This window comes from Sphaeramia orbicularis, chromosome 18, assembly GCF_902148855.1.
Source record: "Sphaeramia orbicularis chromosome 18, fSphaOr1.1, whole genome shotgun sequence".
Classification (NCBI taxonomy): domain Eukaryota; kingdom Metazoa; phylum Chordata; class Actinopteri; order Kurtiformes; family Apogonidae; genus Sphaeramia; species Sphaeramia orbicularis.
Window position 1 is genome coordinate 37,781,123 of NC_043974.1, and position 27,203 is coordinate 37,808,325.

General features: G+C 36.1%; 1 protein-coding gene across 1 annotated transcript; it reads right to left on the bottom strand.

The window, feature by feature from the left end:
- Window positions 1-1,178: 1,178 nt before the first annotated feature.
- On the bottom strand, window positions 1,179-21,770 carry senp3b (SUMO specific peptidase 3b). Its single transcript, XM_030162079.1, has 12 exons — window positions 21,419-21,770; window positions 19,607-19,732; window positions 14,949-15,650; window positions 12,423-12,536; window positions 10,928-11,039; window positions 9,360-9,507; window positions 8,967-9,014; window positions 8,018-8,095; window positions 6,636-6,773; window positions 5,382-5,465; window positions 4,305-4,355; window positions 1,179-2,147 (listed from the first exon to the last, which is right to left on the bottom strand). The coding sequence occupies exons 2-12, from the start codon at window positions 19,692-19,694 to the stop codon at window positions 2,037-2,039; spliced, it is 1,674 nt and encodes a 557-aa protein (XP_030017939.1). The 5' UTR covers window positions 19,695-19,732; window positions 21,419-21,770; the 3' UTR covers window positions 1,179-2,036.
- Between the last annotated feature and the right edge of the window lie 5,433 nt (window positions 21,771-27,203).

The window sequence follows — 27,203 nt, forward strand, 5'->3', positions numbered from 1 at the left end:
AGTGATAGAGATATTGATTAAAACAAAAAAAAAAACTTGTGCATAATTCATGTACTAGAAGCAAAAAGTACAGAAACAAAACAATGAAACTACGGCACTGCAAAAATCTAAATCTTACCAAGTGTATTTTTTTAATTTCTAGTCAAAATCTCATCACACTTAAAATAAGACAATCACCTAAAGAGTAACTTTTCAGTGAGATGTAAGAACTTATTTTTTGACAATAGATCTGGAAAATCTTATTTCATGAAATCTTACCAAGATAATTTTCACTTTTTGCTTGAATTAAGCAAAAAAATCTTGAATTAAGCTAAAAAAAAAAAATATCTGCCAATGGAACAGGTGAAAATGATCTTGGTAAGATTTATTGAAATGAGATTTTCCAGATCTATTGTCTAAAAATTAGTTCTTATATCTCACTGAAAAGTTACTCTTTAGGTGATTATGTCTTACTTTAAGTGTGATGAGATATTTGGACTAGAAATGAGAAATATACACTTAGTAAGATTGACATTTTTGCCAGAGGGTGATTTTTTTTTTTTTTACAACAGCTTTAGTCCAAAACAGCAGATTTCTAGCTCTGCTGCTACACCCTTGGAATTCCCACTGAACAAAAATGTAATTATCCATAGAAGTTGTCCAATAGTGGAAAAAGAATATAGTCACAGAGATGAAACTGTGGGGCTGTGATGGTTTTTGAGAATTGTTTTCAGTTTAACACTGGGAAAAAAAAAAAAAAAATCTTACCAAATGTATTTTTCTCATTTCTAGTCAAAATATGTCATCACACTTAACATAAGACAATCACCTAAAGAGTAACTTTTCAGTGAGATACAAGAAAAAATATGAACTTTTTGAATTAAGCAAAAAAAAAAAAAGTCTTGAATTAAGCAAAAAAATCTGCCGATGGAACAAGTGAAAATTATCTTGGTAAGATTTTTTTTTAAATAAGATTTTCCAGATCTATTGTCTAAAAATAAGTTCTTATATCTCACTAAAAAGTTACTCTTTAGGTGATTATGTCTTATTTTAAGTGTGATGAGATATTTAGACTAGAAATAAGAAAAATACACTTGGTAAGATTTAGATTTTTTCCAGTGAACACAGTTGTAATTCTGGGCGATCAAACAAAACAAAACACAAATTAACTCAGTTCTTGCCAATCTAACTTTTTTTTGTTTTTGCGCCAGACAACTACTTTAAGGTACATAAGCATATTTAGTAACCCGATACAGTTGAATAGTAACAAATAACATGTTTCAACTTTATATTAGGTAGTTGTGAATCATTTAAGGCTGAGAAAATACCATTAACTGGCAGCATTAAAAAAAAAAAAAAAGAAACTTGACTTTAGTTACATATGAATGGAATTTCTGAGGGACTGGGTAATATTGAGGGTCTTTCATGTAACATCATATGTGTCCAATGACTGGTAAAATAAAAAAGTGGTTAAAAAAAAAAAAAAAAAAGCCATTGTCCATTGTTTACTTTTTGGTATTTAAAAAGTAAATTTTTGTTTTGCCAGTTTTGTTTTATTTTGAAAAACAAACGAATGAACGATAGAGCATTCAGATGAAAACAGTGGCCAGAATGATGAAATAAATGCAGCACCTCTGCAGAGGTTTCATTACCTTCATGCTCCCTCTCAGAAGGATAAATACAAGTCGGTTACAATAGAATGAAAAATTAGCACATTTCCAAAATAAAAGCTAGTCTTGGCCTCTGTCAACCAAACAAGGAATAACCATGACAAAGAAATTAAATCAGAGTTGTCATAAGGCAAGGGAGGGAAGCAAAGAGAGATCAAACGAAGCGAAACGATGACTCATCTACGGGGGAACACCAGTTTAAGAAGCACTTTCTCTAGATGTTGGCAGAGAAAAACTTTTTTTTTTTTTTTTTTTTAAAATGGAGAGTCCTTTTCCAGTCAATCATATTTTCCACTCCTCCTCCTCTTCCGCTTCCATTTGTTGTTTTATTATTGTCCCTCAATCTGGGTGGGATTGGGTGGAGCAGATGGGGGGGTGTGTGCTGGGTCACAGAATGAGCTTGCAATGACACAGTTCTTTGTACATTTGCCTCCTCAGCCGGGGCATGTCCTGCTGACCGAAGTTGAACGGCTGCCCCAGGGCCAGACACTTACAGTACTACAGGACGGTGGGAAGACAAACAATGACAGACATGTTAGGAAGTCAACCTGTGCTTGAAAAAAGTTAAATCAAATGAACTTTTTGACTTGGGGGGAAAAAAAGAGCTGGAACATCCAACTCAAATATTGGGTTGTGAGATAAGACACGCCCACATTGGCAAATAAGTTTGAATTATTATTGTACAATTACAGCACAGAATGTAGTGTCTAGTGCACAGTCTAGTTCAGGGTTTGCCCTGTGTGTATATATTTATACACTATATAGTATATAGTATGTGGACATGTTGATTTCAGGTGTTTCTTTTCTAACAGGGGTCTGGGATACAAAACAATAATGACAAATGTCACAATATAGTTTTTTATTTGTGATGAATAAAATTGCATTGGTTAGTTTGGTTTAAATTGTTATGTTTGCTTCCAGAGTTCCTCAGAGATGGTTTTTACTTAATTTCTCTCAACACTGACTATGATTTTCAATGTTCTACTTAGAAATTTCTAAAATATTTTTCGTGCTCTGACTCTAAATAATCACTAACCATCTAATTTCTTCACATTTCACTTTAGAAGAAAAAGCTCCCATTAAACTTTGAGGAAATATTGACGTTTTTATCTCAGATGAGCATGAACAGGACATCTTACAGCTGTAGCTATGATGTGTCCAAATATTTTTATCCATATTAGGGATGCAAATTAATCCATTAATCATTAGTTGGTTGACCTTATCGATCGATTAACGATTAATTGATAAGCAGCAATTTTCCTGGGAACCTGAATTTCTCTTTCAATACGATCTATACGAATAAAAGCTAAATTTTGTTTATATACTTCATGAAAAAACATTGTCATATTCCTTAAAGGTGCGGGAGACTTCTGTGACAAATTTTTCATCATATCTGTCAAACCTCAGTCATATCCTCAGTATCACGAATCTGTAAGTCTTTCTGTGATTACTCACCTGAATCTCTTGCATTATAGTGAGCAATTTCTTAGTGCCATCCACCATAAACAAGCCTGTGTCTTTACATTCAGAGCCGGGAGGTAACTTGGGCATCTTTGGAATTTTTTTGTCGCGACGCGCATTGTGGGAAACGGAGGTTCACGCTGCCATTGCCGCTGCGCAAACTTCCCTGCAGCGGCAGTGCCAGCCTCCGTTTCCCACTTTGCACGTCGCAACAAAAATTCTGAAGATGCCCGAGATTCAGGTGAGTAATCACAGAAAGAGCTACAGATTCGCTGTTAGTTGGCCGCACACGCGCAGCTCGGCTGGGGGGTGCGTGTGTGTGCATTGGTTGGTAACTGCACGTGTGCGTGCGTCATTTTCCTACTATAGGGGAACAGGGCGGTGCAGTCCGTGCCCCCGCGGAAGTGAAAGTGAAACTTTTCACTCATTTATCTTTTCTCTACCTCCTGAAGCTTCACAACTACTTGATACACCTGTGGCCCGGATCAGGAGCCTGGAGGAGGTTTTCAACTTCTGTCTCACTGTCCGTGGATGAGACCAACCTCAAGGGAAAACGGTCCGATCCAATACCGACCCCGCATTTGTGCGTGTATTTAGTCGGGGGTGCACCGCTCTCACAAACAGACGGGCTGGTCTGTGTTTTGCTCCACCATGTCCCTAAAGCCAATCTAACTCATCAAGGCCATGATCCAGTTCAATGACCGGCTATCTCAGCCGCGGCATCGCAGCACTGACAAACCAGCAGCCTCGGACAGGTGGACAAGGGCAATTAACCGACGATTAATAATTTAATCGAGCAAATTTTTATCAAAAACTGATCGATAGTCAATTAATTGTTTACATCCCTAATCCATATAGTTTATAAACATCAATATTTTCTTAAAGTTCTATATAGTCACCTATATATAGTATATTACTATTATATTACCTTTGTAATGTATGTACACCTCTACCTAATGTAATGTTTGCAGTAAATGTAAAACACACAGACTTCTTTGATAATTACTGGTGTGTACTGTGTGTGAAAGCCCTTTGGTACAACAAAACCTGCTGCTGAAAAAGAGAAAAAACAACCTATACAACATACTGGATTACACTGGATTCAGAAATTCAAAGACAAAGTACATATACTTCATGTTTTGTGCAGCTTTAATACCAATGGGATGGGTGCCAACACATGACTGAGCAACTCACCTGAAGCACAAAAGCCCCACAGTCACTGTCGTTGTTTTGACGGCCAACATTCTGCAACACACATAAGCAGTTAACAGTACAACTATTGAGATGGCTAATATAGCATGATAAAGGACAACTTAAAGCTGCAGTTCAGGATTCATTTTCTCAACACTGGTTATTAAAAGCATAATATGGAAGATTTTAAACTTTAGGTTTATACAAAGATACAATTCAAAATTACTTAGAGTGACCAGATCCTCACAAATGCTTTTAAACAATCTGAGAAACGACAATTTAATGTTTTTAAAACCAACACTAGAACATTAATCAAAATGTGCAGAATGAGAATCAAATTAATATAATGAACAAAATAAGCATTTCATGAAAATGAACACAATAGAATAATCATCCCCCAACAAAGGCCAACAACCCCAGATGGAAATCAGAGCCAGTGCTGAACTATCTTCAAGTGGAATTCCACTGTCAGCCATTAGATGGTGCTTCCACATTGCCCAGATCTGATAGACTTTACTGCACTATGATCCAGGAGTCGCTCTGTTCATGCATATCTGTCTCTCTTCATTTTAGAAAGTATTCTTACATATTATGCCTTAAAAGCTGCGTATGACTTTCATCACCAATTTTTCATCAAACCTGTAAAACCAGAGTCTTAGCCTAAGTATCATGAATCTGTAAGTCTTTCTGTGATTACGCACCTGAATCTCTTCCCTCACAGTGAACAATTTCGACGTGTACTCCACCATAAACAATCCATTTGTTTACAGAGCCGGTAGGTCACTCTGGCATTTCCAGAAATTTGTCAAGACATGTATTGTGGGAAGTGGAGCTCCACGCAGCTGCATTATGGCTGCAGCATTTGTGAACAAATGGATTATTTATGGTGGAGTACACTTGGAAATTGTTCACGGTGAGGGAAGAGATTCAGGTGCGTAATCACAGAAAGACGTACGGATTCGTGATACTTCTGCTATGACTGAGGTTTTACAGATTTGATGAAAAATTGGTGACGAAAGTCATACACAGCTTTAAATGATAAATCCGCACAGGAAGTCAGGTAGTAAACCTGAACCTTACCATCTTGAAGAATCCTTTCCATCCAGTCAGAAACTCCTGTTGTTCTTTTTTGATTGCCTCTGCTTGGAGATACTTAAAGATGTGCTAAAAATATAAATGAAAGACACAATTAAAAACAAAAAACATGAACCTTATGCTATGTTCATGAATAATTAACAAAAATATCTGCAGTTATTTATGTTTTTTTACTTCCTGTGGCTGCTGACATATCATTATTTGACACTATTATTATCACTACTAGTGGTACCAGTTAAATTCTAGTGGAATCGCCAAAATAAGATACATCATCCTGAGCAAGTTTCTGCTACACTCTAAATAAACAAATGACAACTATGATACCAGTGCCATAAGTAGGTGTGTATATTTAACTGACAGCTGAAGCACCTGTGTATGACAAAGGTTGTTCCACTGATAATGGAAATAAACCAGATAAATGTAAGGGTGGACCAAGCTGCCTGATTTATATCGAATGAAAAAGATTCAACATTTTCAACTCTCAGCAAAGTGTTTGCTGAAACATTTCACATTTCTGAAATTATTAATATGTATAAATTAAATTTGTATTTATTGGTAGGTTACATGCCCAGGTTCTCTGCCCCCATGGTTTCATGCGATTAAACTTGTATATGTCCTGGTACACAGCTGAAACTGACATATTGTATGCTGGGGTGTTCAGATGCAAGTGTCTAATGCAAGGGTGTGAAATATGTGGCCCGTGGGCCAAAACTGGCCCACCAAAGGGTCCAATCTGGCCCACGAGATGAATATGTGAAATGCAAAAATGACACTGATAATATTAACAATCAAGGATGTCAAAATCATTTTAGTTCAGGTTCCATATACAGATAAATTTGATCACAGGTGGGTCAGACCAGTAAAATACTATCATAATAACCTATAAATAATGAGAACTCCAAATTTTTCTCTTTTGTAAGTGTGAAAAAAGTTAAATTACATGGAAATATTTACATTTACAAACTATTCTTTCACAAAAAAATGGGAATAACATGAACAAATATGAACAACCTGAAATGTCTTAAGTGAAATGTAATTTTAAAAATACTGTACTGATTACTTAATCTGATTTTCTTTGGTCATCTGTTTCTGCATGGACTACTCTAAATAATACACTGAACATTCCTCAGCCTAGAGGGTAGTCTGCACAGTTAAGATGCAGATACCTGTAACTCACAATGCCCTATCATTTCAGTTCTTTGTTTAAAGTAAGATGACAGTGATCCTGTGCTGTCCTACCTTTGGGCAGCGTCTGTTGAGGGTCCGCTGAGAGTCGAAGTAAGTGATTGCTCGACGAGAGATGTCTACACTGACCAGTGACCAGTGCACCTCCAGGTGTATTGGAATCAACAACAGATCCTTCTGAAAGATATCGACCTAGAAGAAAGCAAAAATAGTGAGAAAGGGAACAATGGAATAAATGATGACATAGTATCTAAATTATTTGTTCAGCTGTAATTGAGATAAGGGATGTATAATTTATGCTTTGCTGATATTAGTAACTAATATGAAAAGTGCATTATTTTTGTTGTTGTAGCCCTTTAAGTGCCAAAGTTGTAATATTACAACAAGCAATGTAACTGGAAAAAAAAAAAAAAAACAGACCATAGCTCCAATTACAGTCCCAAATCTTGTTACCAAATCCTACCAACACATTTCGGACATGTGCCCCTTCAATCCTAACACCATTTCAGGGCATGTTTTTCAATTCAAAGTGAAGAAGAAAATCCAGTTTGTAAGGTGTGGTCCTGAACTAGTTTAGTAACTAAAGTCTATTTGGTTTGGACAGAGATAAGGACACATTTAGCTACTCTTTTGTTTGTCTAAAAAACTATTAAAACTTCCGGCACTTGACTTTCTACTAATGCATAAGTTAATTTATTTTAAGGATAAAACAACAAAAAAACAAAAAACAAAAACAAATTAAATTTTACTTAACATTATGCAATCCAATATGGCCAGCGCCCTGTGACATCACAATATGCAAATTGATGAGTGAATTTACTCATCGTAAATTTACCCATCATAAACTTGCGGTCATACCCAATATTTTTCTAATTTACAGTATGACTTTATCTCTAACCACTTCCAAGCTACAGCTTTTTGAAATCTCTATCAATATTGAATATAAAAAAAAAACAAACAAAAAAAATCTCCAGTGCCTAAAAGGTTAACGTGTTTACCCAGAAGATAACTTTAATATGTACACTACAGTGTCTGTCTGAGCACAATAGTCCTGAAGGAGTCAACTTAAAAGTGTCTCATGAAGCTGCAGAGGCTTAATAACACTTTTATGGATGGTAAGGTTTTATATCATCATAATTGTCATGGTTCTACACATCATCTTCCTCCAGGAGATCCACGTAAGGCTTGATAAACACCTGGATTGGCCATACCATTAACTCATCATTTCAAAGTAAATCCAGAGGTGTGGTTAATGTACTCATGTTCTGGCTTATTTGGTAAATACAAAGTGCTATGTAACTACACTAATGATTGTATCTACTAATTACAGGGGAAAAAACAGCCGTCTGCAGACACATGCCCTTAACATCATATCACGTAATTTCCTGATTCAACTCAAACCACAACAACGTGGGAAGACCCAAACACACACTTACATTTTTTGTCCATCGTTTCACTCCTTCATAGCCTTTTGTCCTTAGCTTATCATAGAAGAAGCTGTTGAAAAAGTGAACCTGAGGAAAACAAATACAATGGTGTCACAAGTAAGAAAATTCTAAATTACATGAAAAAAAAGAGGACATAATGTAGAAAAGCTGACACTTGTTTTCTGTTGCAACTGTTGCAGAGTGACAACAAGAAGTCTAGTACCAGTAACTATAACAATGTTCCATATTAAACTGGACTGAACACAAAAACAGTTAAGGTTCCATATTAGACTGGATTTAATAGTAAATTGAGTTAAGGTCCCATATTAAACTGGATTTAACAGTTAAAAGAGTTAAGGTTCCATATTAAGCTAGATTTAACATAAAAACAGTTACAGTTCCACATTAGGCTGGATTTAACAGTTAAAACAGTTAAGGTTCCATATTAAATTGGATTTAATTAACAGTTAAAACAGTTAAGGTTTCATATTAAACTGGATTGAACAGTTAAAACAGGTAAGGTTCCATATTAAACTGGATTTAATTAACGGTTAAAACAGGCAAGGCTCCATATTAAATTGGATTAAAGAGTTAAAACGGTTAAGGTTCCATATTAAACTGGATTTAATTAACAGTTAAAACAGTTAAGGTTCTATATTAAACTGGATTGAACAGTTAAAACAGTTAAGGTTCCATATTAAACTGGATTTAATTAACAGTTAAAACAGTTAAGGTTCCATATTACCCATTAACTGAAGCTTAATCAAGGAACTTAACATAAAAATGTAATAACTTCCATCTGTGTTAGACTTCCTCTTCAGAATGTCAGATTGATTAAACCTCTTAAGTGAAACTCCAGAGTTGCAGAACACATTGTTCAATTTTTATTTATTTATTTTTTCTCAAAAGCAGAACTGTATTTAAAAGACAATAAAAAAAAAAAAAGAAAACACTTTACCTTCTCTGGCACAGAGTCCATGACCAGGTCACCATACATGTTCATAACCTAAATAAGTCAGATAAAGCATTCAAGACAATAAAGATGACGGTAATAGACTATAAAGGATATGCAACACTGAATAATGATATGTTATTAATTTTTCTGGATGGCTTCAAGCTTTTCCATTACTGTCATTATCAACTCCCTATAATATCTACCAACCAATTAATCTGAAAACACAGACTGTGAATCATGCTTAATGGCAGCGATGTCAGTAAAACAGGAGGGAGGTCATATTTCAAGAGACATAAACCCTATTTTCAATCAGAGATGTCCACTGTCTCAACACGCTTTATGAGTTCATGAATAAAGTACAAGTGTGTACATTGTTTTGAGTGTGTACTGATGTACCTGGTCATTGAGCCAGTTCTGTCCATATAGCGTTCCCAGGTCATCCATTGTCAGAACATGACGTTTGTAGTTGACTCTGAAACTTTTAGCCAGGGCTGATCCTGATGAACGCTGAAAGGACTGTATTAGGTGCTGGACCACTGCTTTCCTAATAAAGAACAAACCAAACACACACTCAACTATTTTACACTCTCTTCTTACCTACAGCATCACATGACATGTCAAGATGACCGTGGATAATGGAATATATTAAATAGCAAAACTGACAAAGATGATTATTTCTAAATTTGACATGATGTAAGAATACTGGTACCAACAGGTAAAAAAAAAAAAATAATAAAGTAAATACCCAATTCATCACAATGACTAATCTGACTTGGGTAAATCTGATCAAATGACTATAAAGTTGGAGCCAAACTACAGAAATAAGTTGACAGAAGTTGAGGATTTAGTTGTGTAAAACCTGTGCAAACCTGACAAAAGCCAGTGGCTGAATAATAGGATTGTTTAGGACATAAATTTGAGAACCTCCTTTATAATATAGCAATAATTCGATCAATACAAACCTTGAATGTGTTCATCTATCACTCTGATCTGATTAAAGCCTTAAAACATAAAATAAAATAACAATCAAAATTTCCCTTTCTCTCCATTTAACCTTTCTTAAGTGATTTATCACCGTTTATTATAATAATATCCTGTGTAGTTTGCACTTTTCCTGTGAAAATCATATTTTCCTATATTTCATTTACTGATCATGTAGATAATCATTTAAGCTCAGGTTAAAGTTGAGGCTTATTATATTAGAAGCAGAGAAAACTGTTACTTTTGTGGCAGTTTCTAAATGAATTTTTCTTCCCTTTTTAACCTTTATTCAGTGATTTATCACCATTTATTCTAATATTATGCTCTTTATTTTGCATTTTTAAGTGAAAATTAGGTATTTTCCTATATTTAATTCACTGATCATGTAGATGTTCAGATTATAGTTTGAGGGTTAGTCTATCAAAAACAGAGAAAAGTGAAGAAAAAGTGACTTTCAGTAAAATCTATCATTATTAGGTTATCAAGGTTATTATATCAGAAACAGAGAAAACTTAAGAAAACACTACTTTATCAGTCAAATCTATCATTAACTGAACATAAACCCAGTGTCTCCATCCACTGTCATTGATCCAACTCCATGGGTTTTACTGGTGAATCAATGTTGTAAAAGATGACCGTGTTTCCATGGTAACTACAGAGCCTCTGAACGTCCAAATGGGTCATAGCTGATGACCATGGAAAGATGACAAACTGTATTTTACACCAATTATTTACATCTATTGATAGGATTTGTGGATCAACAGGTATTAAACAGTTTAGATCAGTAGTTTGGATCTTAATGGGTTCATATTTGATGCAACGTTTTAAAAGGCTCCTCTCAGTAAATGGATTGAAAATTGAGATGAGCAGTACGCAGCAGTACCATATGAAGGGATAGTTACATCTTATTTGATTAATCTGACTTTTTAAATGCCAAAACAAAATACATAACCTGACATGATAAACCTTGGACTAATTTGTACCTGTGTGGCTGTGAGAATGTCTCATTAAACATGTCCTGCAGCTTCTCAACGATGTCGTCCACATGGATGGGGATCAGACTACCATACTGTTGTAAAGACTCTTCAAGGATTCCTACAGAGAGGATGAAAGAAACAGGGACAGTAAATAAACCAACACCTTCACACTGAGGTAGTCATAGGCATGTGCTGTGTATGAACTAGATGACCAACAGTTTAGCTCCATTTTTGGTCATGACTTACGTTTATTATGTGCATTAAAAGGCTGGAATTAAGGGAGTGATATTTTACTTTTTTCAAATGGAATTATGCATTTTTAAACATTTCCCTGTGGGCTACATAAACTGTAAATGCTCTGCTTGGGTCTGAATTCTTCATTAATTCAACTCCACAGGTCCATCTTCAACCCTATTTCTGAGTAATGACACCGGAAAGGTTGTTTCAAACACTGGCTCTTTAAATGCAAATGAGCCACTTCACACCCCACCCCTCTCAGTTGTTGACTGTGCTGCTCTGTCCCGTTCAACCAACAACTGAACATTTTAGGTAATCGGCTCAAAGTTTGGACATATTTTCAGTATGGACTACAACCGCTGCTGCTGATAAACAATTATGTCGCACTCGGAGAAATGTTCATCGGAAGTCTTCACCTTATATGAGCACGTGACGTAACTAGTTATAGACATAACAAATTAAGCAGGAATTAAAATGGGTTGTAGAAATCCACTCGATTTTTGCCAAAATGAATATAAAGATAGCTTTGCAGCACCTGGAGGGTTCAAATTCAAACTTTTTGAACTATTAGGGTCCAAATACACAAATAAATGAACCAAAGACTAATAAAAGTGGGTTTAGCAAAATATGACCCCTTTAAAAGGGACTGTGAGACTTTTCCTCAGATGGCAAGACACCTCCATCTTCATCTTTTTCACTTCAATATTTCACAACAATTGGCGCCAAACGTCGAGCTCAGAAGAGAGTGTCTTCTTGCTGCTGAGGAGTGATGACACTGTGTTCATGGACCCATAAAGGTAAGAGCTTATCTTGCCATTTAACATCCACAGTCTCATCACTTCTCATTGTGAGTAGAATTTAAGCTCTCTCTGACGAAGAATTGATTAACATCTGATTATATCACAAATCAGCAAGAACAGGACATCTTACAGCTGTAGCCATGATGTGTCCCAATATTTTTGTCCATACACTTTATAAATGTTAATATTTCCTTAAAGTTTGACGGGAGATTTTTCTTCCTGAGGTGTGAAGAAAGTAGATGGTTCGTTACATTTTAAAGAATGATTTACAAATCAATTTTTATGCCACTACTTACAAAATATACTCACATCTTTCCCCAAAAGTCTGCTCTCCCCAGCATAAAAACTGCCACATCTACAACCCATGGTTCCCCAGGGTCACATACTAGTAATAATAATAATAATAATCCCCACACCATAGGACCCCCATGGGAAAAATGGAGTGTCCAGTCTCTGAAACATACCAGTCACACAGCTCATGTGTTCCTCAGTGAGGGCCAGCTCCACTGGTTTATCTTCCACTTCGTGTCTCCCTCTCTCCTCCTGCCTGCCTTGAGAGTAGCCAATTATACGCTTATCTGGAAGGAAAAAAAAACAAATGACATTCTCACATTTGACTCTATGCAGACTATTGTACTTTATTTCAGTCTGATAAAAGTAAAATGCTACATTAAAGCATGTGATAGAAGCCTGATGAGATGCAAGGTCATACAGTGAAATCCTATTCTGTCCATTGTGTGTATTTGCAACAGACAACAGCTCTGTGTGTAACTTCTCTGACAATTTCTAGTTACTTTTGCAGTGGAGGAAATGTAACAGCCTACGCCTAAAACAACTACACAGATAATCATAAAGTGTAGAAGAGTTGGGCATACAGCTAGGATACATCTTTTCAGTATTTAAGCAGACTGAAGCAGAAAGGGACAGATCTTAGAATGAGTTTTTCAGCTTTTCATCATTTTGCTCATAGGGCTGGGTGATAACTTGACAGTGAAATATTATTGGATACTGTCATTGTCATGATATAGTGAGGCCCATTAATTTTTTGAGTGACACACATTTCATAATATGTTACTATTCACCACTACAATGGATCTGAAATGAAGTATGAGATGTGACTGATGTATGGACTTTAATTCAGTGGGTCTGAAAAGGTAATTCAGTTAACTGAGAAGCATCTTCACAGCTTTGTGGCCGGCTCCCAGACTATTCTATGGCAACTTAATCAGATAAAAGGTTTGGAAATGATCTCAAATGTTTACTTTGCCTTTGATAACCGATTAGTGGAATTCAAAAATAAGGTCCATAGGTGCAAATGCAAACAAAGGATGCTATCATTCAGCTGAAAAAACAAAATCTATCAGCGGGATAGAATTAAGAATGAATTTGAGACATTCTTAAAAAAGAAAGAGCTCAGCTACACCAAAAATCCTGGAAGACAACAGAAGACTGCTAAAGTAGATGATGGCAAAATTATCTTGTTGGTGAAGGGAAAACTCTTTCACAATATCCAACTAAGAGGCTGTTCACATGTAGCCAGGGATTTTTGAAAACAGATTTTTCTCTGCATTTGTGCCTATCGTTTACATAACAACAACGAGCATGTGCACAGAAAACGAAGGTTTCTAAAAACTCTGGCTAAGGTGGAGATTTCTGCAAATCTCCATTTTTGCGTCTGCATATAAATAGAGGGAAATGCGAAAACGCACATTCTCGGACAGACTTCACAGTTTTCAAAGGAAATATTCTACCAGGTTCACATGTGATGATACAGCTTAGAGGAGGAGGATGGAGCAGATAAATGAAGTTACAAGTGTTAAATGAGAAAATAAGGAAGTTTGGTAGTGGATGTTAGCATCTTAGCTAATTAGCGCAGCTGTTAATGACTACAGAACTAACATGGTTTGACTCAGAGTCCAAACCCTTTTTCACCTCCTCTGTCACATCAAAAAAACAGGTTGTGACTGTAAAGTAAAAAAAAAAAAAGTCACCAGCTCAACCAATGGCACTGCTCGGACACAGAACCAGGAAATCTACATCTCCATAGGTTGATAGTGGAAGTAATGTTTCATTGTAATTCTTTTCAGAATTCTGATTGGTTAATGGTACTCCATCATCCCACTACACTGCCATCTACAGGTCTGGCATGCTCTTGACGGTATAGATATACAGGGCCGTATAAATGCAGAATTTTCCGAAAATGATCACATCTAAACGAATTTTTTTTTTTTTTTTTTTTTTTTAAATGGAGAGGGGGAAATCTCAGTTTTCAAAAATATCCAGCTTCGTTTAAACATAGTCTAAGTCTACAAACAGGAGACATCTTAATGATAAACACAGAGAGTTAATAACATGGAACAATGACAATAAAAGGAAAACCAGATTATAGGCCAGGAAACAAACACAAAAGCCTGTCCAGTTCGGGAATAAAGTCCTCTGGACAGATGAGTCCAAGTACACCAATTCACTTGTACCTGATTAATGTTAAGAAAAATGTATGGAGAAGGAACAGCTTATAATATAAAAGCAGAACACGTCTCCTGTCCAACATGGTGGAGGTAGTGTTATAGCATAGGCATGTATGGTGTTTAAAGTGTTCCTGTACTGGTCATGCTTGCAGCATTAATTGTCCTTTGTGTATTACTTATTAGCAAGAGAGGCGCAAATTCAGTAAAAAAAAAAAAAGCCATAAATGCACCACACTGGACCTTTTTATTATGTGAATTATACGCGGGGCAGAAACTATGGGGAGCAGTCCACACCAAATGACAGATTGAAAATAGTTTAACACTTAACTTCTATTCATGGACTTCACCTTGAAATATGGTTAGATTCTTTGTGGCTTTGTCTTTTCAGCTGCTAATACATTTTTAAGCTGTGATATATTGACAATTAATCTGTTTTCTTTTTTTTATCTAACATGCACACAGCAGTATGATACTATCCTACTGTAGGTTAGTTTAAATGGTATATTTTCTTCACGGTGTTACCTTTTTCAGACTCTGTGAAGTCTCCGTTGTTGCTATCATCATCTCCATTCGTGTACGCTGACTGCAGATACCGTTTCATCCTTCTCTTTTTGCTGTACAGATTGAACCTTAGTGCTCTTCTGCTCGACCGATACTCTCTGGAGCATGACCACTGGGCCCTCTGTCTCCAGCTCTTCCAGTGCAGGGTGAGCCGAACTCCGAACCCTCCGTGAGATCGCAGACGCCGCCAGGTCCTGACCCTTCGGAAAGCCCTGTGCCTGCTGTGGAGGGACCTGAATGAATCCCCTACAGCGGCCTGGAGAGAAGAGTCCTCTACGGTGATATCGCCATTATCTGCCGCCTTCTGTGGGGGTCCATGAAGTTGGAATTGTTGTGAAAGAGGGTGCTGCGCAGACTGTAAAGGAAAGTCTGGAACCTCCCACTCCACCTCTGCTTGGTATCCGTCTCTTTCCACCTCGTCTTCTTCTTCATCATTATTATCCCAACCTTCACCGTCATCCTCCCCATCCAGATCTTCATCTTCCTCATCACCTATTGTCTCAATCCTGCCCATCCCGTCTTCCTCCTCCTCTTCCTCCTCCTCCTCCTCCTCTACATACTCGCCTCTCCACACCTTCTCTTTCTGCCCCAGTCGGAGGTGCATAGGGCTGGAGATGCTGTGGCCGGACACTGGGACTATGAGGTGCTCTCCAGGGATCCCACCTAAACACATCAACAACCATAGAAGTTACATCAGATGTGTCCACTGTCATTTCAGTACAGTTAAGTCCATGTGGTTAGTTTAACAACTTGTACTTTTTTTTTTTTTTTTTTTTAATAGGGACCTCAATGCTGAGATAGAGCAGATGTCTAATGATCCACCAGTGGGACTGTGCAGTTAAAGTTGTGCCATGTTGTTTATTGCATCCACTGTGCAATGTTTGTTTGTTGTCGCCAGTTAATTTTTCTCATAGTTTATTATCATTACTATTATTACTCCTACTATTAATTACATATTCATATTGCTTATTACCCCACCCCCCCAAAGGGGAAGCAAGGGGTATTGTTTTTGGTTTGTTTCTTTGTTTGTTTGTTAACACTCTAGCACCAAAACTACTGGTTGATTTCATACCAAATTTGGTTTTATAGATTGAAGTTTTTATGAATTTTTTTATTCTTTTTTTTTCTCCCATTTTCTTATAATGGGAAAAATTTGACATGTCTGTAGCGGCAAAACTATTGGTTGAATTCATACCAAATTGGGTTTACAGATTGCCAGTAACTAAGAACAGAGGTCATTACATTTTGGGAAAAGTAGGTCAAAGTTCAGATTTTTTATGAATTTTTAAAAAATCTTTTTTTCTCCCATTTACTTATAATGGGCGAAATTTCTCATGTCTATAAAACCATCAATTTTGTTTCAATTTTCTTAAAACTTGACACATACACAGAGGCGATTGATATGCTGACATCAGCACATGCATAGGCATGATGACATCAGCTGGATCGATGCCAATAGGCTACAACATGTGCGAGGGGTGGGGTTTGTTGTGCCTGGCACCACTTGTTATTTGTTGTTTCTACTCGTACTTTCTAATGTGCAATTGCCTGTTTTTCCAGTACCATTTTTATAGTTATTGTTATTACTATTTTCTTATATTTCTTATATGTGCAAATTCAGTCTTGTGCTGCTATTGGAACCTCAAATTTTCTAAGGGCTCTGGAAGGGATCAATAAAGTTCTATCTAATCTAATGTAATCTAAAGTCACCAAAACATAATCAGTTGATAAATTGGGGCTCAGATGGTAGAGTGGGTCGTCCAATAACCGAGGGGTTGGCGGTTCGAATCCTGCTCTGTCCTAGTCAGTCTCGTGTCCTTGGGCAAGACACTTCACCCTCCTTGCCTCCAGTGCCACTCACACTGGTGTATGAATGCGTATGAATGTTCGGTGGTGGTCGTAGGCCCGAACTGGCCGCCACACTTCTGTCAGTCTGCCCCAGGGCAGCTGTGGATACAAATATAGTTTACCACCACCATAGTGAGAATGTGTGAGTGAATGAATAATGGGTCAACAATGTAAAGCACTTTGAGTGACCAAAAAAGCGCTATATAAATCTAAACTCTAAATCTAATCCATTATTAAATATTTATGCCTAATTTGACAAAAGCCAAAGTTCCAGCAATTTGTATTTAAAAAGTCTTGGGGATCAACAAACAAAGTGACAAACAAACCTTACAGTCCACAAGCACCTCAAAACTTCTGCAGAGACTAATCTCCAGTCCCCAATTAATAAGTATATTTTTCGCTCATTTGTAAAAGCAGATGCTATCATGATAAAAATATTTATATCAGTAATTATCACAATAGGAAATCATCCTTTCTTTCAAGATTAAAGGACAGTTTCAGGTGTCAAGTGAATGCTAAAAAGACCTTTTGTGGCTTATAATTATTCATAAAACATGTAACAAGAAAAAAATAACAAAACAATTACAGGACAAAAATCCCACATCTGCTCTGTTGTTTGTGATTTAATGCTTTTTTTTTGCTTTGATTTTATGTTTTTTAAACTCAAAATAGAGAAAATGAATGAGATTTTATTGCATAAAATGACCACAACTTAAAAAGTTATGTTCACACATGGGTTGGCCAGTCCAAACCTTCTGCAGCCCTCTGTTCCAGTGCATCCAGTCTCATCTTATCCTTCCAGTTCATTTTAAAATCAGTATTAAAAAAAGAGGTAAGGAGAAAAGGTAAAAATAGAAAGGGTCTTAGAGAACTCGATGGTCAAAAATGAAGTGATCTGCATTCCGAACAACAAACAAAGCTGCACTTGGAAATACTTTGAATTTTGATTGGTAGATGCCAAAATTATGGAACGACATCATTAAAGGTATTAGGAAACTATGCTTGGACAGACCAATGTTTCTGGCAGAATTTGAACTGCGGATTTTAAACCACAGATCCTTAGATAATAATATACTTTTGCTTATTATTTACATTATGTGGATTCTGTCGTCACACTGCTACATTTGCCAGTGCTGACACATCTACTGTAAATCATACACAGACCAATAAACCCATTGATACAAGAAATGTGGGATTATCACTATACAGCTCACTTGAAAGGTTCTATATTGATTCTGTAATGTACAAGTATAGACCACTTAAGACATGTCTAAATAATGAATAGTCATATCCAGTGTTTCCCTTTAATGGAATAAACTATGCACCTCTGCTGTAAACAAGACCACCATGGTCTTAAAATGAACCAAAAATATTGTGATGTGTTGGTCTTCCTTAACCATGTTGCTAACGATGCAAGTTAATTTTGGAATTAACTCAGATTGTGCTGTTAACATTCCAAAGCACAGCAATGAAAATAAAATCACCAAACAAATTACATTTTAAAATATACACCTATGAATACCTGGCTTCAACAGCGAAATCAATCTAAATGAGATAAACCTATTATTAATGTTTACAACAATGTTAAAGTGTTCCTGAGGTTCAATTTTACAGCAAATTATTTAGATTTTGAACTGTGTATGTATGATTGTCTCTTTTTTTAACCCTTATTAGTGATTTACCACCGCTTATTCTAATATTATCCTCTGTATATTGCATTTTTAAGTGAAAATCAGGTATTTTCCTGTATTTAATTCATTGATCATGCAGATGTTCATAAAAACTCAGATTATAGTTTGAGGGTTATTCTATCAAAAACAGAGAAAAGTGAAGAAAAAAAGACTTTCAGTAAAATATATCATTAACTGAACATAAACCAAGTGTGTCCACCCACTATCATTAATCCAAATCCGTGGGTTTTACTGGTCAATCAATGTTGTAGAAGATGACCGTGTTTCCATGGTAACTACAGAGCCTCTGAACGTCCAAATGGGTCATATCTGATGACCATGAAAAGATGACAAACTGTATTTTACACCATTTTTTTTTACATTGATAGATTTAGTGGATCAACAGTTATTTGACTTTTTTATATTGGTAAATGATTTTGGTCACCGTTAGATGTTTGGGTCTTTATGGGTTAAATGCATCAGCTGTGTGCCTTCTGATTCTGACTCTGAATGGAGCAGCTACTCAACAGCTATCAAACAAACCTAGTTACATTCAAATTCTTTGTCTTCTGTAAAATATGAACACTATGTCCTCAGACAAATCTGACATCAGACAATCAGCAGATATGTTATCAAGCCAACGGGTCTTCTGTGTGTGTGGGGTTGTTTATTATAGTGGTGGAAACTTGTAGGCGCTTACTTTGATTCCAGATTCTTTGTGCTGTCTCTTACATCAACATACAATCTTTCACAAATGAAAAAAAAACTTTTGGACTGATATTTCAACAGAACAGAAGGATGACATTGACAGAAATAATACCTCCGTGAGATGAGGAAGGGTTTCTAAGCAGCATACGTGAAAGTTAATTACCATGGCAACAGGGAGGCTCTGTGGCTGACTGTTACTATGCTTATGAATGTTTCAAAAGTAAAACGCAATAATTAAACCGTTTTGGTTAACATCATGCAAACACAGGTTGCAAAAACGCATCCCCTTCCCCAGTCCGACGCTATAGTAAACTGTCTGATAAATGACTGTCAGCATCTTTATAGCTTTGCTTCTGTTTGAGAAGGATATTTGAGATGAAAAGGAACACCCACCTCCTCCTGTGTCATCCTGGCCCACAGCGGTTAGACTCAGGTCTCCTTGCCAGCGGTTCTGGGCCAGGCTACCGCCACTGTCTCGCATTATCCACGAACAACCCACAACCTGCGCCAGCTCGTCACCTACAAACAACATACAACACATGTGTGGAACCAAATGGTCTGCTTTAGTACTCACATTTCAGACAAAGAAGGTAATATTACGCTTGGAAATTCATTATCAGAATTTCATTCCTAAGTATTGAAACCGGCTAAAAATGCTAGACTCTAGACAGCACATAAGCCATCTGTAAACCTAAAGAAACCCCTGTTAATGTAAAGATAACTTACAATTTATTTCTACCTGCCTTTTCTTTTGCACTGGTGTGATGCATATTGCTGCTGTAAACTGTTAAATTTCTCCATGCTGAGATCAATAAAGTCTTATCTTATATTAAATATGTTACTAAATGATAAATAGAACAAACAACACTTCATTATCTGCTCTGCAAATCCCAAACCATTATAAATTGAAATTAACATGAAAATTTCCAGAGTCCAGTGAAAGACACCATAGGAACTATGCAGAAATAGGAAACCTGTCTTAAATATTTTTATGAAATACTAATTTTATAAACTGGAATGAAATATTGCAGCCACAGGGAACTATAAAAAAAAATGCAGTTTTCAAAGCATTATAAAACTACACATATATTTAAAATATTGGGTTTTAAGTTCTGAAGTTACAGTAAAATATCTCACAGGATTATTGTTAACAAATGATTTATTTGCTTCCAGGTTTCACTAATTATCCATACATTTCCTCTGATAAACATCAACATTTCAACCCAATCCAGGGGAATCAAGAAATTAGTCAGGCTGAGCATGCAAATACTAATGAAAACATTTAGCTCTGAGGGAAAAACATCTCATGATCTTCACATAATTTTTTTTGCAATAAAAATCCTGACATGTGATGAGTACAAATTGCAACTATAAGACCAGTAAAATTCCTTGTGGAACTTTCTAAGTGTTGTTCTAATAAGCAGGTGGCCACTGTATGATAAACTCCATAATGAACAAATAAACAACAGCATCATACACGTATGATGAGTATCCTCTGCAAATATAATCTATTCATTGTAGTAATAACTATTTTCACATTATTCTGCTCTAATATCATTAAGAGCTGCAGGGCAATCGTAAAAAATAAAGTCAAAAGGATAATGGGTATAATCATTACACTTGTTTCACACAACATTGACTTAGCAAATGAGCATTACAAACACATTATACTCACGGGGCCCAAGATGCCATGTGCACCGACAGAAAGCGAATGTATAATTTTGTTTGCTAGCAGACAGAATGCACTACGAAGGTGGCAAACAGATTACTTTTATAAATAAGAGCTTACAATAGTGAAAAAAATGATCCTATCAATACTCTGAACAGAGAAGACAATAACGACAAAAAGTATTTACTGATAAGTGCTATCTTCCTAGTGTGGGAAATGGCCCTTTTCGCGGCTAACATATATTGTTGGTTGCTAGCATAATGCCGTTCCAATCTGGCCACTTAAATTTACTGCAAGTCACATTAATTGCAATACTTGGGCAGTAACCACCGGTGTGCATGCATGTTATTAGACATTTAAGAACGAACTGAAATGGCCATAGTTCCTTTAACGGTCTGTTTCATTCGAGCTAACATTAGCCATGTTGTCGTTAGCCGGCTAAAGGGCAGCCAAACACCATGTTAGCAAAAACAAAATAATGCACGCGGCTCACTGGACTCATTAACCGTGAATAGGAACCGTAGTTGTATGCTTACCGTTTACCTGCAGATTTATGTGAATGTGTATCCAACCGGTTCCGACTGCTTTTATTATTGCATAGAACTGAACCAAAACAATTGCTAATTGATGCTAAACCCTCATTCAATGAGTCAGGTGGGGGAGCAGCCAGATGTCACCGCCTTGCTAACTTTAATTTTGCAAGTCTTCCGGTTTGGACAAAACCTGAAATTTGAACAGAAACTGCGAAAATCAGGGAAGGATTCACATGGAGGAACCAATTAAATTTTTTCAAGGTCCGCAAGAAACCGATGAATCGCTGAGCCGGATGACCGCAATTTTTTTTTCGCTTTCTTGTTAACTAAAAGGAATTCGTCGCGTAGCATTTACGTCTGCTTCGTCTAATTCTATTCGTCATTTACAGGTTGTAATTCGAGCTTTTGGGTGTATACCGCCCCCTGCCGTCCGCGGGTGTGTAGTGTAGAATGACTGGATCCTCAACAAGTTGCAAAAACGATGATGTGCAATAGAAACGTACAACCAAGAATATCTATTGCAGAACATTCCAGAAGTCTTTTTTTTTTTTTTTTTTTTTTTTTTAGTTTTATTAATGTCTGTTTTTTTTAATGATATACAGATGGAGTTATAAATATGCATTTTTTTTTTACTGTTTTAGTTTTAATTGATGTCTGTTTTTTTTTTTTTTTTTTTAATGATAATGATTTTAATGATCAACCTGCCCAGGGACTACAGGTGGAAATTAGCACTAGTGCTAGAACCTGGCACACTACAGCTCTCCTTTTAAGGTTAATATGTATTGTGCATTGTCCCTGTCTAAATAAATAAATAAAATGAAAATGAAATGAAAATATTTACAGTCCCACTTTGACTATGCATGACAAAACTGTAAAATATTTTTTAATTTTCAAAGATTATGTACAGACAATTACAATCATAACATTCTGAGACTGACACAAATACACAATATAAATGATAGTGTGCATACAAAATAATTACAAATGTTATGTATAAAGACAAAGTGGATTATTCTACAAGTCCTGGGTACTGTATTAAATTATATTTTGTTTGTTTATATTACATTACTGCCTGTGTTTTATAATATATTTCAACAGCTCATAGAATAGAATAGAATAGAATAGAATAGAATAGAATAGAATAGAATAGAATAGAACTAGAGCTGAAACGATTAATCGACTCAAAAAAAAAAAAAAAAAAAAAAAAATTCAATTCCAGTTTTCCTAAATCAAAGCTTTGTTTCTTTAATTTCTCTGCTGTTAAACATTGGTTCCACTGTTGTGTTTCACACGGACGCTTATTGTGACACACAAAGAAGCTTCAATTCAGGAAAATTGTAATTGAATATTTCTTTTTAATCAGTTCGAGTTGATTAATCGAATTGTGAGTTTTTGTAATTGATTCGAAGGTATTAATTAATTAATCGTTTCAGCTCTAAATAGAATAGAATAGAATAGAATAGAATAGAATAGAATAGAATAGGCTTTACTGTTCAGTGCAATGAAATTTGGTTTTACATTCTGTAAGATACTCAAGTAAAATACACACATCAATTATATATTCAAGAATAAAAATGTCAGTATAAATCATTAATGTCAGCCTAAATAATAACTCATTTACAAGCTATATGAATCCACTTTTAAAGCAGTTCTGGACATTCTTTGCAGCTACTTCAGTTCAGGTCTATTTTCTCCACACAAGCATGACTGTCTGACTGTTGTACAAATATTCTGAGTACTGTCTATTGATCTGCCAGCTCAGGAAACTTCCTACTGAGCTGAGTGCTTATTTACATTAAGGTTAATGTTCAGTAGTTACACATTTTGGCCAACCAATATCAGTTATTATTATTTTTTTTTTATAACAGAGGACATTAATTGCTTATGATTTCTATGCATGTGAATATTTATTTACTGTATATTTCCAGGACCTTGAACTTTGTAATTTTGAAGGTGGTCCCATGTTCACCAGGTTTAGTGAGTTTTAGTATTGTCCAACACCACTAGCAGAAGCTGACCAAGACTTCTGTCAAGCACCTGAATAAACAGATTATTAACAGTGTCAGTTAATTGTGTACCTTGCTACTGTATATAGTATGTGTGTATAAAGGGTAGTGGGGTTGTATCATCTCTGCCAGTATCATCACTGACGGGCAGATAAACACACCAAGGGTCAGGGTACAGAACACAAGCAGATTGCCTGCACATATCAATACACTTTATTCAAAAAGATAAAGCCATGATCCTGACGGGTCCGAGTTTGTGTCTTCCTTCTGCAGCTACTGTTCAGGAGTTGTTTACTGTTGCTCGAGATGCCGGCATCATCCCTGACATCTCCTTAGATCCTGTCCTCACCACCTTCTTATCCCTGGACTCCTCAGCAGCTCTGCAGCATCAGTATACCAGCTTACAACGGAGCATGAGCAGGGAACAGCAAACTGCCTTCAACCTCAACCTGACCAGAGAGTGTGGAGGCAGCAGTAGGATCACCTATGGAGGCGTTGGAGTTGTTGCTCTTGCTTTGTCCATGCTTTTTGACCAGATTGCCCAACAGGTAGGTTACCATCGATCTATGTCAATATCTTATAGGTCCAGTGTGTAAGCTGTTAGGGAATTTAGGACACTCTCATTGCCAACACAGAACATGATTGACAAAATCTTATTTTTATTAGTGTATTGTAACTTAAAAATAAGAAGAATTGCGTTTTTGTTTCCTTAGACCAGGGGTCTCAAACATGCAGCCCAGGGGCCAAATGCGGCCCGCCGAAGGTCCCAATCCGGCCCGTGTGATGAATTGGCAAAGTGCAAAAATTCCACAGTTAAGGCTGTTGAATTTATTTTAGTTCAGGTTCCATATACAGACCAATATGATCTACAGTAAAAATAATAGTATAATAACCTACAGAATATAATAACTCCATATTTTCTTCTCAGTTTGATGTGAAAAAAAAAAAAAAAATCTTACATTATGCCTATAAATAATGACAACTTCAAATTTTTGTCTTTGTTTTAGTGCAAAAAATAACATTAAATTATGAAAATATTTATGTTTAAAAACTATCCTGTAACAATAAAACATGAATAACCTGAACAAATATGAACTACCTGAAATGTCTAAAGAAAATTAAGCACAATTTTAACAATTTTCTGCCTGTTACTAAGTGTTTAGTATCTTTGTAGATCTGATCCATAATGCACCTGTACAAATGATAAGTTGAGGCATAATATTGATAAAATCACACTTATTTTTCTTAAGAAATTTCAGTTTTTTCAGGTTATTCACATCTTTTTTGTTTGGATAGCTTATAAAAGTAAGTATTTTTTGGTATTTTTAGGTTTTTTTGCACTAAAACGAAGACAAAAATTTGGAGTTGTGATTATTTATAGGTTATTATGCTATTCTTTTACTGGTCCGGCCCACTGGAGATCAAATCGGGCTGAATGTGGAACCTGAAAGAAAATGAGTTTGAGACCCCTGCCTTAGACTGAGCCGTTTGTATGTACAGAGGAAATGATAGATAGATAGATAGATAGATAGATAGATAGATAGATAGATAGATAGATAGATAGATAGATAGATAGATAGATAGATAGATAGATAGATAGATAGATAGATAGATAGATAGATAGATAGATAGATAGATAGATAGATAGATAGATAGATAGATAGATAGATAGAAAAGTTGTAAAAGAAATTATATGATGTAAGAAGGTGACATATATAGTAAAGGGACTAAACTAAAGATAAGTCAGTGATTCTACTTTTTCCAATATTGTTTGAACTCTTCTTCTTTACTCATCAGATCCGGGCTAAGGGAGTTACAGAGGGTAATCAATCAAGTCAAAGAATCCAGACCAGAAGGATTTTTGGGATCAGCAGTACTTCAAATATTGGTTGGATTATCCAGAGTTATCTCCAAATGGTTCCTGGCATCGCCAACAACGCAGAGAGCATGGGTGAAACGACGGAGCTGTACGACAAGTGGCTGAAACTGGAGCTGATCGACCACTACGAAAGGATGACCACCAAAAAGAGGATGAGCTCTGTGTCCATGCAGCAGTGGTTGGTAGGAGCTGCACTCCATCTGCACATGAGGATTCATCAGGTACGAAAAAAACAGTTTAACAGAAATGAAAACGTGTATTGGTTTTGTATTTTGCAGAAAGTCATCTTTGGTAAATAACACAGTCAAGAAAATACTAATGAGTATTTTTAGGAGATACATATCATTCAAACTATAGAGTATATAGCTCAGGGGTCTCAAACTCATTTTCTTTCAGGGGCCACATTCAGTCCAATTTGATCTCCAGTGGTCTCCACTGATGCATGCAGCCAGTTGAAAAACCCTTAGTATGTGAGATACTGTTTGCATTATGGTTAAAGATAGAGTGCAGCATAATTGTCCATGACTATCCTGATCACCCATCTGTCTATATCTGTAAATTATATTCATTTTCATCTATATACGTGTATTTGTTTTTATTAGTGTTTTTTTGTATTTTGAGATCCAGGTTGGGTTGGTATGGGGGTCGCCATTGGTTCTGGGGGGGTGGGGTTTATACTTTGTGTGTCACAAAATCTTGTATCATAAAATGTGAATTTCTTTCTTTCTTTTTTTTTGTTCTGTACTTCTGGAGATGCACAATGACAATAAATTTAGAAAACTGATTTTAAAAAAAAGAAAAGAAAATTAAGGCCGATATTGAAAAAAATCAATATATCGGCTCGATAGTTCACCTGTACAAGGCAACGCAAGGTGTGTTTATTTGTATAGCACATTTCAGCAACAAGGCAATTCAAGGTGCTTCACACAGGACATTGAAACACAATGACAAGGGAAAAAGAAACACATTTAAAACATTATAAAAGAAACATGTAAAAGGTGATAAGAAAACAACACATAAAACCCAAAAATATTAAAGAGTTGCAGTGCAGAGTTTTGAAGGAAAATATAAAAGTTAAAAAGTAAAAAGCCTTTTAGGCAAAGGCAGCAGTGAACAGGTGAGTCTTTAACCCTGACTTAAAAGAACTCAGACTCTCAGCAGACCTGATATTTTCTGGTAGTTTGTTCCAGATATACGGAGCATAGAAACTGAATGCTGATTCTCAATGTTTAGTTCTTACTTTTGGAACACAGAGCAGACCTGCACCAGACCACCTGAGTGGTCTGAATGGTTCACACTGGACTAGAAGGTCTCTGATGTATTTTGGGCCTAAACCATTCAGTGCTTTATATGCTAGCAAGAGAATTTTAAAGTCTACACATATCACTCATTTTTTTTTCAATTTTTCACTCATTTGTGGGTTTTCTACCTGTCTTTTTCTCTACACTTGCTTGTTGTATTTTGCTATTATTAACCATGAAATTTCCCCATGGTGGGATAAAGAAAGTCTCATCTTGTCTTGTTTCATCTTATCTTATCTTATCTTATCTTATCTTATCTTATCTTATCTTATCTTATCTTATCTTATCTTATCTTATCTTATCTTATACCTACCTGCATGTTGTGCCTGAGTCCAAAGACCCCTGTTTTGACATTAGTATATTCTCATTTCTATTAAACCATGCTGACTCTTTACCTTTGTTCCTTTTTCCATCAGGTTCGAATACACTCTGTGCCATTCGGGTCTGCTGAGGCTCTGCGTCTGTCTTACAGGACCGGATTAACTCATCTGCTTCAGGGGTACAAAGTCTATCTACGCAAAAATATTCAAGCGACTGCAGTTCCACGGCACAGCACAGCAGATGAACTGAGAAATGCAACTGCAAACATGTTTCAAATGAAC

Coding starts and splice junctions, on each gene's coding strand:
- senp3b (XM_030162079.1), bottom strand. CDS start 19,694: ATGCGAGACAGTGGCGGTAGCCTGGCCCAGAACCGCTGGCAAGGAGAC. Junction 11,040..12,422: donor ACACATGAGCTGTGTGACTG/GTATGTTTCAGA, acceptor TCCTCTCTGTAG/GAATCCTTGAAGAGTCTTTA. Junction 8,096..8,966: donor TGGACTCTGTGCCAGAGAAG/GTAAAGTGTTTT, acceptor TGTTTTCCTCAG/GTTCACTTTTTCAACAGCTT.